This window comes from Danio aesculapii, chromosome 12 (assembly GCF_903798145.1).
Source record: "Danio aesculapii chromosome 12, fDanAes4.1, whole genome shotgun sequence".
In the NCBI taxonomy this organism is placed as follows: domain Eukaryota; kingdom Metazoa; phylum Chordata; class Actinopteri; order Cypriniformes; family Danionidae; genus Danio; species Danio aesculapii.
Window position 1 is genome coordinate 4,144,474 of NC_079446.1, and position 15,000 is coordinate 4,159,473.

Below are 15,000 nucleotides of genomic sequence, written 5' to 3' on the forward strand. Positions count from 1 at the left end.
GGAAGCAGAAACTAGTCTACATGTGAAGCAACACACCCCTAAATCAGCGAACTGTGGACACGCCCCCAACATGACACTTTTTAACACATTATAATAACAATCTGAATTGTGTTTTAAACTGATCCTAAACTAGCACACTCAGAAGAACCATAATATTAATATTAAATCATAAAAAAGAGGTAAACTATGTGCCCTTTAAACTTAGTCTTGTCAACGTTTTAAAAATTGTCTGTTTTCGTTAGGATATTGTTTTAAAATGTTTTAAAATGTTACTTTTCAAAGAGGATGTTCTCATTTTAATTCATATTTAACTCAATATTTTAATTCATTCTGTCTACTGTTAGTTATTCGTGCTGTTTTCCTATAGGAATTTTCATTGCAAAATGGCCGCCGGGTGACACTAGCAGCATCTAGTGGCAGTTTCCCAAATAGCAACAGAGTGTCGCCTCTTGGTGATTCTATGCTCTTTGGTGGTATTTTGATCTGAAACTTCACACAAACACAAACACACACACACACACACACACACACACACACACGCACACACACACACACTGAGACTTTTTTTACACCTTGTAAAAATGGGCATAATATGTCCCCATTAAAATATAGTGTGACCTTCATCTCTATTTTAAAGAACTGCACATCCCTAGCAGAAAATGAATACTTTAAATTCACAAAGTGAGTCTTACCCTGCTGTCAGGACTCGCTCGTGGTGAAGACGAGCGCCCCGATGAAGATCCAGGACTGCTCCGATGCTCCAGTAGGAGTCTGGAGGAAGCAGATCTGTAGTCCTGCGGATTTTCCTTACAGGTTTCCTTGGCAAACATCGCTCCTTCCTGACCCGACGCTTCCTGCTGGACTGATATGGAGACACCGGTGGCAGGAGCTGAAGATGCTCTGTTCGGAGGCGACATTGGAGAATCTCGAAACTGGGTGTCCATAGTCTGGTAATACTCTTGAGATGGTGAATACTGGGGTGCAAACATGGCAGGATAACCCGCCTGGAAACCCGGCATGGTTTGCACGAGGTTCTGCGCGGGCATGAAGGAATGCGCCATGCTCATCGCCATAGACAAGACATTAGCCAGAGAAAACAGAGGCTGTGTGTGCGGAGGCCACATGGCTGGAGCCGGAGACATCATGTTGACGTCTGGTGGAATATCAGAGCTCAGCGGACTGGGGGACGCAGGCGTGGAGGACAGGGTGTATGCGGGACTGCTGTGGACACGGGATAGGGGAGTGTGTGCTGGTTTTGGAGAGGCCGGGTGAGGAGGGTAGGGGAACGGGAAGTGTGTGCCGGCGGGAATATAAGAGGGAATGTATTGCTGCATGTGAGGTAGATTAGAGTGAGGCATTCTGGGATCAGGAGGGTAGACTGAGGATGGTGGGATGTGATGAGGGTGAGGAGACCCTGCCGGGGGGGGAAATGAGAAAGAAAATTAGTACACTGTTAAAAAGTGAAAACTTACTTACAACTAATGTATTAAAAAGGAGCTATTATGCAAACATGACTTTTATAAGGGGTTTAAACCCACATGGGTGGCAATTGTGTGTGAAAATAAGCAGCAAAAATAATGGTAAACATAAATTAATTCTATTTTTTTTATGATCAAACTTGATAAAAACAGTCTGCAGAAACACTTTGATTGATATTCTGCCTTTGTATCAAGTGGCAACCTCCCGCTCTCCCTCATGAAGCCAATACGGAAGTAACTGAAACTGCAATTCATCGACTGGCCTGTGGGGGCTGGCTCCAGGAACTCCAGATGTCCACTGACTACAATGCTAAATTGGCCGATTTACAGCTGATAAAAACATGTTTACAGCCTTGTACAAAAGATGGTTTTGGTGTATATAGCTAATATAACCCTTCATGACAACTGTGAGGGGGTGAATTTTTTTTTATAACTCATCCGTTTCGTTTTTAATCAGTTATTTTAAGTCTGCATAATTAAGGGCGGGGCTATTTGAGTGACAGCTAAGTCTCGCTGCTCGCCGTTTCGTCGCCTCAGCTGATTCCGGCTGATTAGCCGCTGAACTTGGCTTATACATCGTATTTTTGTTCTGTTTTATGTGGCTTTACACAGTCAATTGCCTTTTACGACTATTTCCTACAATTATCAGATGATATGGGATGCTCTGTGCATTTAATTGTGCTCACAAACCATTCATGTTGCCTCCAATTGCCAAGGGAGTGAAATTAAATGCCTAAACACCATATCTATCTAAATGTTTTTGTTTTACTTAAGATAATTTATCCTTTATAATGTTCTTTAGACCTGTAAAACACTCCAGAATCTGTCAGACTGATTAGCTGTAAGCTATAAAATCTGAAAATTTGTCACACAGTGTTATGACTGGATTTCATCAATAGTCTTGCATTTACAAAACGTCATAAGAACAATGTTTAGTGGCTCGATGTATTACAACAGTGTTTTAAAAGACTAAACACTTTATTGATATAGTACACAACCAAGCACATGTGGTCAGAACACAAACGAATCGCAGGTAATGAAGTATTAAGCGTTTCTCCCAAAGAAAAGCCTGTCTAAACAAAATGCTAGCAGGCATCTGTAGCTCCGCTCATTTGCCCTTGTTTGGTATCCCCCGGTCGCTGCAATGACGTGCGAACAAAATGGCGACGGTTGGCCACGCCTACTTGTAGCTTCATTTGCGCTCTTCAGAAACCTATGGGTGACGTCACGGATACTACGTCCATATCTTTTACAGTCTATCGTTTATATGTGATATCAGAGGGGGAGAGCCCCGCCCACTAGTGACCATATCTCCCTCATTAGCATAGGACGTTAGTCTTATTGTTGAATCTGCCACTATGCTGACACATAGGCACTAGTAGCTCTGCCTTCTTTTAAGAAGAGCACAATCTCATTTGGATTTAAAGCGACAGTCACCAAAACGCCACAATTAGGATCAAAGCCTAAAAGGGGCAGTTTTAAAGAGTTATAAAACATTATTTGTGGAGTATGTTGAGCTGAAACAGACCTATTATTAAGATAATAATTGTTTATTAGCACTTATTTTATATCCCTAATACTATCCAATGCTACCAAACAAATATTAAGCAGCTAATTAGTAAATTATTTAGCAAAAAACCTTTGTTCATTGTGTGAATTGTACATTAAAATAAAATGTGACTGAAAACATAATAATTTTAAGCGTAACAAGTTAAAGTCACTTGTTAAGTTTATTTATTGTACAGTGTACTGAATATTTAAATTAATGCAAATTAGGGGTCTCAACAGTATAGAAAATTCATGGTTCAGTACATATCTTGGTTTTTTAAGTCACACTTTGGTTCAATTTCGGTACATTTTAAGGTGAAGAAATGCAAATGTTGTTTACTGTTATTAATATTTGTGGACATTAAGTGTTTAAATGCATTTGCAATGAAATGCCTGCTTGGTCTCAAAATTGCCTTATGTGACCTTGATCTCTGCTCAACATATGATGGTTAAAATTCAACTCTACAGTTTAAAACAAGTGACTTTTATTGACATTTTAGGAGTTTGAATAAAATATATTGTATAAGATAGAATATATAGAGAAATAAGCAAGATTAATATATCAAGAAATCACTTTAAACTAAAAACATGTTCATAAAAAGTCACTTTTTCTAACTTTCCAAGGTTAAAAGTTGTTGGAAGAAAGATCAAGCTGCCGTAATGCAATTCAAAAGCATACATAAATGGGGGAACATCAGAAAAATACAGAAAAACTGCTAATTTATGGATGTTATTAGAGTGTAGTAGCTGCTGTTTGTCTTTTATGCGAGTGTCTGTTGTCCAATCATCTCTCTTTCTGCATCTATCAGTGCTGTGCACATTTCCCCCTTTCGCACAGTGCCTTCTCTATGGAAACGCAGTCGAACACGCTCTCCAATGGTCCATTACGTCAACAATGAATGATCACGTCTGAATCTTCACACTGATGAAGCGAACGAGCCCAAATCACAAATAAAAACCATCTGCGCAATTCGCTTGTAAAGCTCCCATTGTAACGGCGGCTGAACGTAATTGCTGTCGACATTACAACAGTGGCTCTTTGAGTAAATCTGGGTATTCATTTTCTAAAAAACGAGCATGAAGGTGTATCATGGAGGCATAAGTCTAGAAAGCAGGAAAACAAAATGTTCTGTAGGAGAAACAGAAGGGATGTGGTGACGAAGGAGAGAGAGAGATAGATGCTGGAAAAGGGCAGGATTTGGGGAGCTTTGTTTTTAATTCGTGACAGAAATCCATGAGTCGGAGGGGATGGGGAGAGATGCTCACAAACACATGTGGGGATAGAAGTTTCACTACTGATGTCGTTATCTGTCACTTTGATTGGGTTGTAAGTTGTATTTTGCAACCCAGGCTCATTATTAAAACGTATCCCTATATACATTTCTAGATAGCGTGAAATACATGCTAGGGTGTATGCTTTTTGCAGTTTTTGCGTTCACGAATCCACCAGAGGCCACTTTGTAAACTTTTTCAGATCTCAAATTTCAGATTTTTACCATGTTTTGAGATTTTACAACATTCTCACCCTGTTATTTACTCATTTATTTAATTTTTTGCCTTTTGTATTTGTTTTACCTGCTTTCTGGAACTATTCTTTGCCGGTTCATATTTATATTATCTCTTATTTTAACTATTAATATTATTATTTAAGATATATACCAGAGAAAACTCACTATTAAAGGGCTGACCCACCCATACATCTTGTTTTGACGTCCTTCAGAGGAGAACAAGCATTGGTCTCACGGTTCGGTTACGATTATCATGCCATCGATTCCGTTCAATTTGATATCTCGGTGCATCACGGTGCATTGACGATGCTTTTCATAGACAGTTTTATATTTTCCTCACAGGCGCTGTTCACCGATGAGTGACACTGATAAACTGTAGCGGCGCAGTGTTGCCAGATTGGGCGGTTTTTGGATAGGCATTTCAGTGAGTTTTAGATAGTTTTTGAGCTGGAATCAGTCAGCTACATCTGGCAACACTGCAGCGGCGATCACAGCTGATCCGTGATAGTTGCGGTGGAGAAAGCCGAGAGGATAGGAAAAGTCACACAGCCAGTCAAAATGACCACAATGAGATTCATTCTTTCAAGCGCAGTGAAATAAGGGCTTCTACTGTAAGTGTCAGGGAAAGACTATCTAGTAAACACATGCGCAGTGAAATTGTGCACAGTTTCTGCGTTTTAAGTGGTTGGAGCGTTGTAAATACTCGCGCTCGCCTCCCTCACCACAGTAAGCTATAGTGAAATATCGCATATGAGATAAATGACGTCACTACATAATAACCGGTTATGATTATTACTGAACCGATACCGAATTGTCCGTGTCTGCATCTTGATGCACCGAAAAAACAATTCACTTTGACACCCCTGATTAATTAGGGTGGTTAATCCCCCCGAACCCACCTTGGCTACTGCTGACTGGTAATGTTTGTATGGGTGGCTTTTCCGGCATGACCGGTTTTACTCTGTAGCTCACCTTGTACAATGTCAAACTTGAGATACGGGCAGAGTGGGGTTCTTGTTCAGTGTAGGACGGTTCTATAAACCCCCACCCCCACCACCAGCCAAAAAAAACGTGAAATTGTGGTATGTGGCCGGCGTTTCTCTGCTAATTTGCTTTTGAAAACATTTTCTTTTGGGTTTAGGGAAGGGGTGTGCTGATCAGTCAATAGCAAGCTGATGTATTTTGCATGACAAGCAGACGAGAAGGACGTTGAGACTACTAAAGTAGATTTATGAAAAATGTAGGGGTGTCAAAATGAATTGTTTTTTCGGTGCACCGCGATGCAGACAGGGTATCGGTTCAGTAATAATCATAACCGGTTATTATGTAGTGACGTCATTTATCTCATTTGTGCTATGTCTCCGTAGCTTACTATGGCGAGGGAGGCGAGCGCGAGTATTTACAACGCTCCAACTACTTAGAAACGCAGAAACTGCATAATTTCACTGTGTGTGTCTGTTTTCTTTCACTGACACTTACAGCAGAAGCCCCTATTTCATTGCGACTGAGAGAATGAAAGTTCTCCTTTTCTCTCTCTCTCTCTCTCTCTCTCTCTCTCTCTCTCTCTCTCTCTCTCTCTCTCTCTCTCTCTCTCACTGGCCCATTTGACCTGCTGGCGTGACTTTTCCTCTTCTCTCGGCTGTTACAGCAATACTTCTGAATACAGACACGAGCGCGTGCCTGCAGAGTTTTCTCCTCCGCGTCAATCACGGATCAGCTGTGATCGCTGCTGGCTGCGCTGCCGTTTATCAGTGTTTATCATCGGTGAACAGCGACAAATCGTTAGAGCCAATCACAGCCCTTTCTGTTGAGCGCATGACCAATCATAGGAATGTAAGAACGAACTCACTAGAAATAACTAAGAAAGCGAGCGGGATATTTATATTTGTTTATTTGCTATAAATGCTCGTGTTGTTTAAAGATACAGTTATATCTCACTGTTTGTATTGAAGGACAAAGATGTATTACATATAGTATAAAAATATAAATATATTTATACATTTTAATACAAGAATTGCTGTGCTATGTTGGCCTCAGTGGTGTAGTGGTTAGTGCGTCGAAACATGCACTCCTGTGCTCACGGCGACCCGAGTTCGATTCCCGCCTCGTGGTCCTATGCCGATCTTTCCCCCTCTCTCTGCTCCCCATGCTTTCCTGTCAACAATCTCTTCTGTCCTATACATTAAAGGTGAAAACCTCAAAAAAAAATTATAAAAAGCAAAAAAAAATTAATTAATTGCTGTGAAGAAAAATATAAAACTGTGTGTGGAAAGCATCGTCGATGCATCGAGATATCGAATTGAACAGAATCGATGGCATGATAATCGTAACCGAACCCAACCGTGAGACCAGTGTTGGTTCACACCTCTATAAAAATGGCACGCATGAGAAAACGTGCCCCAGTTACGTATTTGAGATCGTCAAAAATGTACACAGTGCCCTCTAGTGGATTTGTGAAAACAAAAACTGCGAGAAGACGTAGTCTGTATTGTCTGAAAAATGTAGCCCTGGGTACATCTCAATTGAGCCTGGGTTGCATAATGGTGTCTGCATTGTTGTATTTGAATTCTTTTATATTTAGAACAATAAATCAATAACTTCAATCTTATCCTTATCACTTATCTCGTGTTCTAAAACACAGAAACGTTATAAACCATAATGACAGACAGCTTTTTGGGTCTGCTGAACTGTTAATGCAGCTATCAGCCTTTGAATACAGCATTCACAAAACAAGTTGCCTTCAGCTAAAGCAATCACCCAGAGTCCCTTGAGTCGGACTGAAGCTGTGATATACAGTGTATGTTGAAGGTGGCGATGACATTTAATAAGCGGCCCACTCACAGGACTGAAGCCGGATAGAAACAGGAGAGAAGTGCTCTCTTACCTGGAGCGTTATGGAAAGACTGCGAGCGTAAGAGTGGACGTGTGGATGAGGTAATGTCTCCAGCGGCTCCCAGAGGAGAAGCCCTGGCCCCGGAGCCCAGACCCAACTCCGCTGAAAATCACATGTGTACGTGTGAGGAAGGTGCCGGACTCAAAGAGCGCTTCATATTGACATCAGCAATACTCAATGTTGGAGCTTACCTGGTAGAGAGGAAGAGGAATGAGCTCGTGCCAGACTGTGCAGGTTTGGCTGAAAGAGAAAAAAGGATGGTTAATTTTGACTGTCAAATATACTGTAAAAAGACTGATTAGTTGACTTTACTTTAAAACAAAATGAGTAAACCACTTAGTCACTGTAAAAAAAGGATACTTAACATGCTGGGAAACATGCTGCACAGCTACAGCTTTTTTTGAGTTGATTCAACTTTTAACCCAAATACTCAACCCAGCCTCATTCCGAAAACGTAGTCCCGAGGACGTTTCTAGAGACCGCGAATTATGTAGCCGGAGGTACGTATGGCTGCATTTCATTTTTTAAGCGAACGCTGCGGGGCGGTATGACGGCGTTTCTTTTAGCGCTCGCCGGCTGACCGCTTACCTTCGTGTGGAGGGCTTTCCCGCCGCAACCAGTTTGTCCGGTTAGCTCGTCCTGTGCGTCGGCGGACTCGAGACGCAGAGAGAAGCTGACCACCATGACGACGACCGGGTTCGAGTCTGGGGAAGAGCGGTTCCAGAAATCAGGTAAGACTAAAACAGAATCCAAGAAATAAAGCGAAGAGGTTCATAACAGGGTGAGAATGTGGTAAAATCCGAAAACGTGGTAAAAAAAAAAAAGGCTTCGTTGGTTTCGTTCGTAAATCGTTGGTTGGGTTTAGGGCGGGCAGGTCAATCGGTAAAATTGGTTGGGTTCGGGGAAGCAATCAATCATTCAGCCAGTCGGACAGACAGACGTTCGTTCGACAGTGGCCTCTGGTGGGTTCACGCGAGAACAACGCGGGCGCGAACGCTACTCGCGGGAGACGTCCGAGAAGCCAAAAAGGCGCACACAGCGGCCTCTCGCGGATTCGCGAAAACCAAAAACTGCAAAAATACATACCTCCAGGGACGTATTTCGCAGTCTCCAGAAACGTCCTCTGGACTACGTTTTCGGAATGAGCCTGGGTTGCAAATACTGCAACTCAAGTCAATTCAAAAAGCTCTGCAGCAAGTCACCTCACAATATTAAGTTGAGTCAACTTTATTTTGCACTGCTGCTTTAAATGCTATAAGCTGACTATGTTTTTAAAAAGGAAAGTTAAATTAAAAAGCAGTTTTCCTATAGCGATGGACCCGCTTTGGCTTCAATAGCAAGACATATTGTTATGAGCTAGGTCACTCGTTTGTTTATTCACTTTATCTTATTGACCCTTTTTCTTTTTTTCTTTTCATTTTTCCCTCTTTTCTATGTCCTAAGGATGTTTTTGTTTTCTACATGCATTTATAACTATTAAGGTAGCTGGAAATTGATGAACTAACATGTAAAAAAATATCAATAAACATTCACCCTGTGTAAAAGGGGGTAGAGTTAAATTAAATTACACAAATCGCATATTTATTTAGGCATTAAATATAAGACCTTGGAAAGGTTTTGTGCAGTACAAAATTCATGAAAACGTTGGCTAAAAATAGTAGAAGTAAATAAAATTATATATATATATATATATATATATATATATATATATATATATATATATATATATATATATATATATATATATATATATATATATATATATATATATATATATATATATATATATACAAAATGATGAATAAATAAGTTAAGTTGCAATAAGCAGTTTATATTCCCATTTTATACATTTTATTGTACAAGCAATGAATATAAATACAGCATGTCTGTATTGTAAATAATTCAAATTGATCTCTGCTCTGTTGACTTTTGGTATTGACCATAGTTTAACAAAGTGACCTTTTATTGCCATTTTAGTAGTTTAAAACAATATATTCTTTAAGAAACTATAATATATATATATATGTATATGTATATATATATATATATATATATATATATATATATATATACATATATATATATATATATATATATATATATATATATATACATATATATATATATATATATATATATTTATATATACACACACACACACATATACATATATATATATATATATATATATATATATATATATATATATATATATATATAAATATAATAGCACTCGTACAGCCTCTTCACCCTTGTGTATTACTCCACCCACATTCAGCGACAAGAGGACACTCTACAATTTGACAAATATTGCAGCTGTTGGACAACAAAATGTACTTTTGAGGCTTTTTTAATTGAGAGTTTATTTATAAGTATAGTGCCTACTTTAAAATATGTATAATTTCGGAGATTCAGTGCATTGGCCGCCATCACCCTGTCTAAGCAGACCAAAGTAAGCGACGGTTGACCTTCCGCCACAAGATGGCAACAGAAGATTGCATAATAAGTGAAAGGAGAAAAACTCAGCGTTTTCTCAACACAAGTTTCAAACTACAGCTGAACAAATCATTATAAATCAGGTAAGTGATATTCTAAGTTGATCTCTCTCTTTTGCGTGTTGCAGTGCTGTATTTATACAATAGTAATCTGGTAGTGTTTGCTTTGCTCTGGCTTTTTCGGCGTTAATCATTGTGATTTCCCGATTGCAACAAATACTGGGAAATCTCTTAGGCTGATGGCATTTGATGTCACATTCAGCCTTATAATCTTAAAATGTGAGCAAAAATCATCTGTTTTGTCATCGTTTTAGACATTATGCAAGAGAATCATTTAAACACTAGCTGTAAAGTGACGTTGGTGAGTTAGCAATGGTTTCTGCTGTTCTGACGTCAGCTGCAGAAGTGAATGAATGGTGGAAGCAAGAGGTTCCTCATACAAAAGGGTTTTTGAGACTCTCTGTGTTTGATTTTCTTTTTTATACACACGATTATGCTGTTGAACTGATGTATAAACGCAATATCACATTCGTAGCACTAGTGCCGACTAAGACACTCGGCTCATGGTCTCCGGCCAGTGCCAATATACAGTCATATAACACTGCTACTCGTGTGATATTGCCCATACTGTATAAATAAGTCTGCAAAATAACAAAAAGTACTGTCAGTTTATTACCAAGTATTTGTACCATAATTTATAACAATCTATACACATTTCAAACTATTAATAAAAAATGTCAATTAATTTGTTGAAATGTATTTATGTAATAATCTATAATGACAAAGTCCTTAAACTTAATTAAGAGCACTTTCAGTCTAACTGCTGAAGCTCTCAGCATCTTCAATCTCAGTCAAACACTCATTTTACAAACTACAGTATTTATGCCATAAATAACATCTCTGTGCCACTGAAACAGCTCTTACACACACACACAAACACCACTTCTTCAGCATAAACCCCACAGCTGCTGGCTTTATTGGATGCGAAGCCTGTGGTTTGGGTATGAGGGTTACATTCTGTCATAGCCTCGGTCTGCAGAGAAATCGATCGATGTTTGAGACTCAAAAAGAGAGAGAGAGAGAGAGAGAGAGAGAGAGAGAGAGAGAGATTTGGTCTGGGACGGATGGTTGTAATCATGAGCTGGTCTGGATCCAGTGGACGCCTCTGGAGTGGTGTTACGCAATCCTCGGGATGTGTGTGTGTGTGTAGACGGCCATTATGGTGTTACAGAGCTCAACTTCTACATAAAACAGACATTGTTCTGCTTTTCAGCGCTAATTAAGACATATCTGCAGATCAGTTGAAGGACAGGCTGGAGTAAAGTGAGACTGTACTTTTTTTTTTGCAAAGAACAGCTAAAAATAGTGCAACGTTCAGGTTGCTGCTTTTCATTTATGCTAATGAAAATCCTTTTGAGATTAATAAGCATATAGTAATAAATAAAAATAATAAAATAAAGCAAGTTATTTATCAGAACTCAACTGAAGCTCGCACAAATTCAAGTTTGAGTTTTGGTTTTAAATGAAGATGATTTGATAATAAGTAATAATATTAAGCAAAACCTACACTGTTGTTCCCATAATGCAACTGTTTCTCATTAATTAAGTTGTATTTATGCCATTTTTATCATAGCTTTTGTGGCTTGGTCCATTAGCGTTCTGTTTTATGACATCTGGAAATGGAAAAATGCAGCCAATCCGAATATTACGACAATGATATTTTTTAGTCTGATATTTTTGTGGGGTATTTTGCAACCCAGGCTCATTGTAAATACGTACCCCTGCATACATTTCTGGAGAGCACCAAATACGTCCCAGGAGGTACTTTTTTTTTGCAGTTTTGGTTTTCGCGTGTCCACCAGAGGCCGCTGTGTACGCTTTTTCAGATCTCAAATTTCATCGCGAGTGACATTCGTGCCAGCTGTTCTCATGTAAATCCACCAGAGGCCGCTGTGTATGCTTTTTCAGATCTCAAATTTCATCGTGAGTGGCATTCGTACCTGCTGTTCTCACGTAAATCCACCAGAGGTCGCTGTGTACGCTTTTTCAGATCTCAAATTTCATCGCGAGTGACATTCGTGCCAGCTGTACTCATGTAAATCCACCAGAGGCCGCTGTGTACACTTTCTCAAATCTCTCTCGTGAGTGGCATTCGTACCTGCTGTTCTCACGTAAATCCACCAGAGGTCGCTGTCAACTGACTGACTGACTCACTGACCAACGGATTACCCCAGCCTCCTCCGTCCCTAAACCCAACCGACAGTGTTTTCAAAAGCACCGATTGACCAGCGCCCACCCACTTCCCAAAACCCAACCAACAGTGTTTTCAAAAGCAATCCAGAACAAGAAAAGCCCTCGCCTGATTTTTACCACATTTTCCGATCTTACCATGTTCTCACCCTGTTATTTACTTTATGTTATGTTTATTTTATTTTTTGCCTTCTGTTTTTGTTTTACCTGCTTTCTGGAACCGTTATTCGCCAACCTCAAACCCTGCCACTGGGCAAACTGGCAACAGCGGAAAAGCCATCCACAAGGAGGTAAGCGGTCAGCTGATAGCGCGAAAAGAAACAGAAGCCGTTGGTGGTGTCACACCACCCGTAGCGTTCGTTTTAAAGACGAAATGCAGCCATACGCACCTCTGGCTACATAATCCAGAAATGTATACAGGACTACGTTTTGGTGTATGTGCGCTACATACCGATATTTGATCCAATACCTTGAAAAATATGAATATTTTTATTATCAATAAATTACAAAAAAAACGAAAATCTAAATTAGCGCAATCTTATTTACTGATTTAAACAGAATTGTTAAAATTGTAATGTCCTTATTAATTAATCCCCATTCATTGTATCATTTTAAATATTTTAATACCGATATTTATCAATATATCGATATTTTTGACAACACTAGTTCATTTAAAAAGTTTAAAAACTTCTCTGAAGTTAAGCTTTTAAAATAAAAGCAGTTGTTTGTCTTTTGTTTTTACAATCAATCAATGAATATTCATATTTATCGGCTAAATTATCGGCCACCAAATATAACAGTTATCGGTTATCAATTCCCATATCGGTGCATACTCTTGCACCATAAAAACTTTATATTCAATGGATGTTAAATGTTCTGGTAACACTTCAGATAAGGTCACAATTCATGCTATTAACTACTGGCTTATTACCTGCATATTATTAAGATATTAACTCTTCATTAGTAGTTATAAAGTTCTGCATCCTTAATCCTACCCAAAATGTCTACCTAACTATTAATAAGCAGCTAATTAGTAGTTTATTAAGCTTAATGTTTTATTAATACCTAAACTAAAGTGTTATTTCAATATAGGATCCTTTATTTTTTGCACGAGTGGCCTTTTTTTGACTTGCTTTCTCACCTGAGAAGCGGACAGTGAGTTGACGTTGTTTATATACGAGGGACGGGAGACCCCATGGTTTTCATGATGACCCAACGAGTCCTTCTTCATCATCGACTCTGCTCGCTTTATAATGTCAGCGATGCGGTAGATGAAACCCTCCTTCTCCGACGGCAGGATGAACTCATTATGCACCTTGAGGGAATGAGAAAAACAAACAAATGAGAAAGTGTTGACTTCAGGAGGCCATCCATTCTGACTGCAAACACACACACACACACACACACACACACACACACACACACACACACACACACACACACACACACACACACACTAAAATGGTATCGAATATCGAGATTTTTCACATGTGCATGTGTATGTGTTGTTGGTGAGTGTGTGGGTTTGTGTGTTTGTTTGTGTGTGAGTGAGTGTTTGTGTGTGCAAGCATGTGTGTTTGTGTGCGTGTTTGTGCGAGCATGTGCGTATTTGTGGGAGTGTGCGTTTGTGTGTGTTTGTTTTGTGGGTGTGTGTAGGTTTGTTTGTGAGTATTTGTTTGTGTGTGTGAATTTGTGTGTGTGTGTGTTTTGTGAGTGTGTGGAGGTTTGTTTGTTTGTGTGCATTTGTGTGTGTGTGTGCGTGTGTGTGTGTGTGTGTGTGTGTGTGTTTTGTGAGTGTGTGGAGGTCAGTTTGTGAGTGTTTGTGTGTGCACGCATGTGTGCATGTGTGTGCGAGCATGTGTGTTGGTTTGTGAGTGTGTGTGTGTTTGTGAGTGTGTGGGTTTGTGTGCCAGTCTGTGTGTGTTTGTTTGTGAGTGTGTGGGTGGGTGGGTGTATGAGTGTTTGCGCGCACACGCAAGTGTGTTTGTGTGTGTTTGTGTGTGAGTCTGTGTGTATGTGCATGGGTTTGTTTGTGTGAGTGCGTGCATTTGTGTGTGTGCATGCGTGTGTGTGTTTGTTTATAAGTGTGCGTGTTTGTTTTGTGAGCGTGTTTGAGTTTGTGTGTGAGTGTTTGTGTATGCACGCATGCATGTGTGTTTGTGTGTGTGTTTGTTGTGAGTGTGTGTGTTTGTTTGTTTGTAAGTGTGTGCATTTGTATATGTGTGTGTTTGTTTTGTGAGCGTGTTTGAGTTTGTGTGTGCAAGCATGTGTGTGTGTTAGTGTGTGTGTTTGTTTGTAAGTGTGTGCGTTTCTGTGTGTGTTTGTTTTGTGAGTGTGTGGGACTTTGAGTGTGAGTGTTTGTCTGTGCATGCACATGTGTTTGTGTGTATTTGTGTGTGCAAGCGTGTGTGTGTAAATTCTGTGTGCATGTGCATGTGCGTGTGCGTGTGTGTGTGTGTGTGTGTGCATTTATGTGAGCGTGTGGGCTTGTGTGTGCATGTGCATGTGTTTATGTGTTTGTGTGCATGTGCGTGTGTGTTTGTGTGTTTGTGAGCGTGTTTATGCATATTTGTGTGTGTGCATGTGTGTGTGTGTGTATGCATACAGTACGTGTGTGTGTCCCTGTAGTCCTGACGTTGTGGAGAATATACAGTATGTACAGTATAAAAATCGGTACGTCTATGGTAAGTCCCTATAAACACAGCCGTACAAGTGTGTGTGAGCACGTGTATGTGTGTTTGTGTGTGTGTGTGTGTATGTTGGTTTACATGACTGCATGCTGCTCTTTTTCTCCCATACAGAAGCTCTTTTGTTTGGTCTCTGACTGC

The 15,000-nt window shown here is 39.7% G+C and overlaps 2 protein-coding genes across 3 annotated transcripts in view; both read right to left on the minus strand.

Annotated features, from left to right (window-relative positions):
* Positions 1–15,000, minus strand: part of taok2b (TAO kinase 2b) — a 363,536-nt gene that overhangs the window by 80,066 nt on the left and 268,470 nt on the right. The window lies entirely within an intron of this gene.
* wnk4a (WNK lysine deficient protein kinase 4a) overlaps positions 1–15,000 on the minus strand; it is a 151,438-nt gene that overhangs the window by 15,954 nt on the left and 120,484 nt on the right. For both annotated transcript variants that reach the window (XM_056469098.1, XM_056469099.1), the window contains exons 13-16: positions 13,314–13,487; positions 7,619–7,667; positions 7,419–7,529; positions 693–1,414 (exon numbers count right to left, since the gene is read on the minus strand). In XM_056469098.1, the coding sequence (XP_056325073.1) occupies positions 693–1,414; positions 7,419–7,529; positions 7,619–7,667; positions 13,314–13,487 (1,056 nt within the window). The remainder of the gene's footprint in view (positions 1–692; positions 1,415–7,418; positions 7,530–7,618; positions 7,668–13,313; positions 13,488–15,000) is intronic.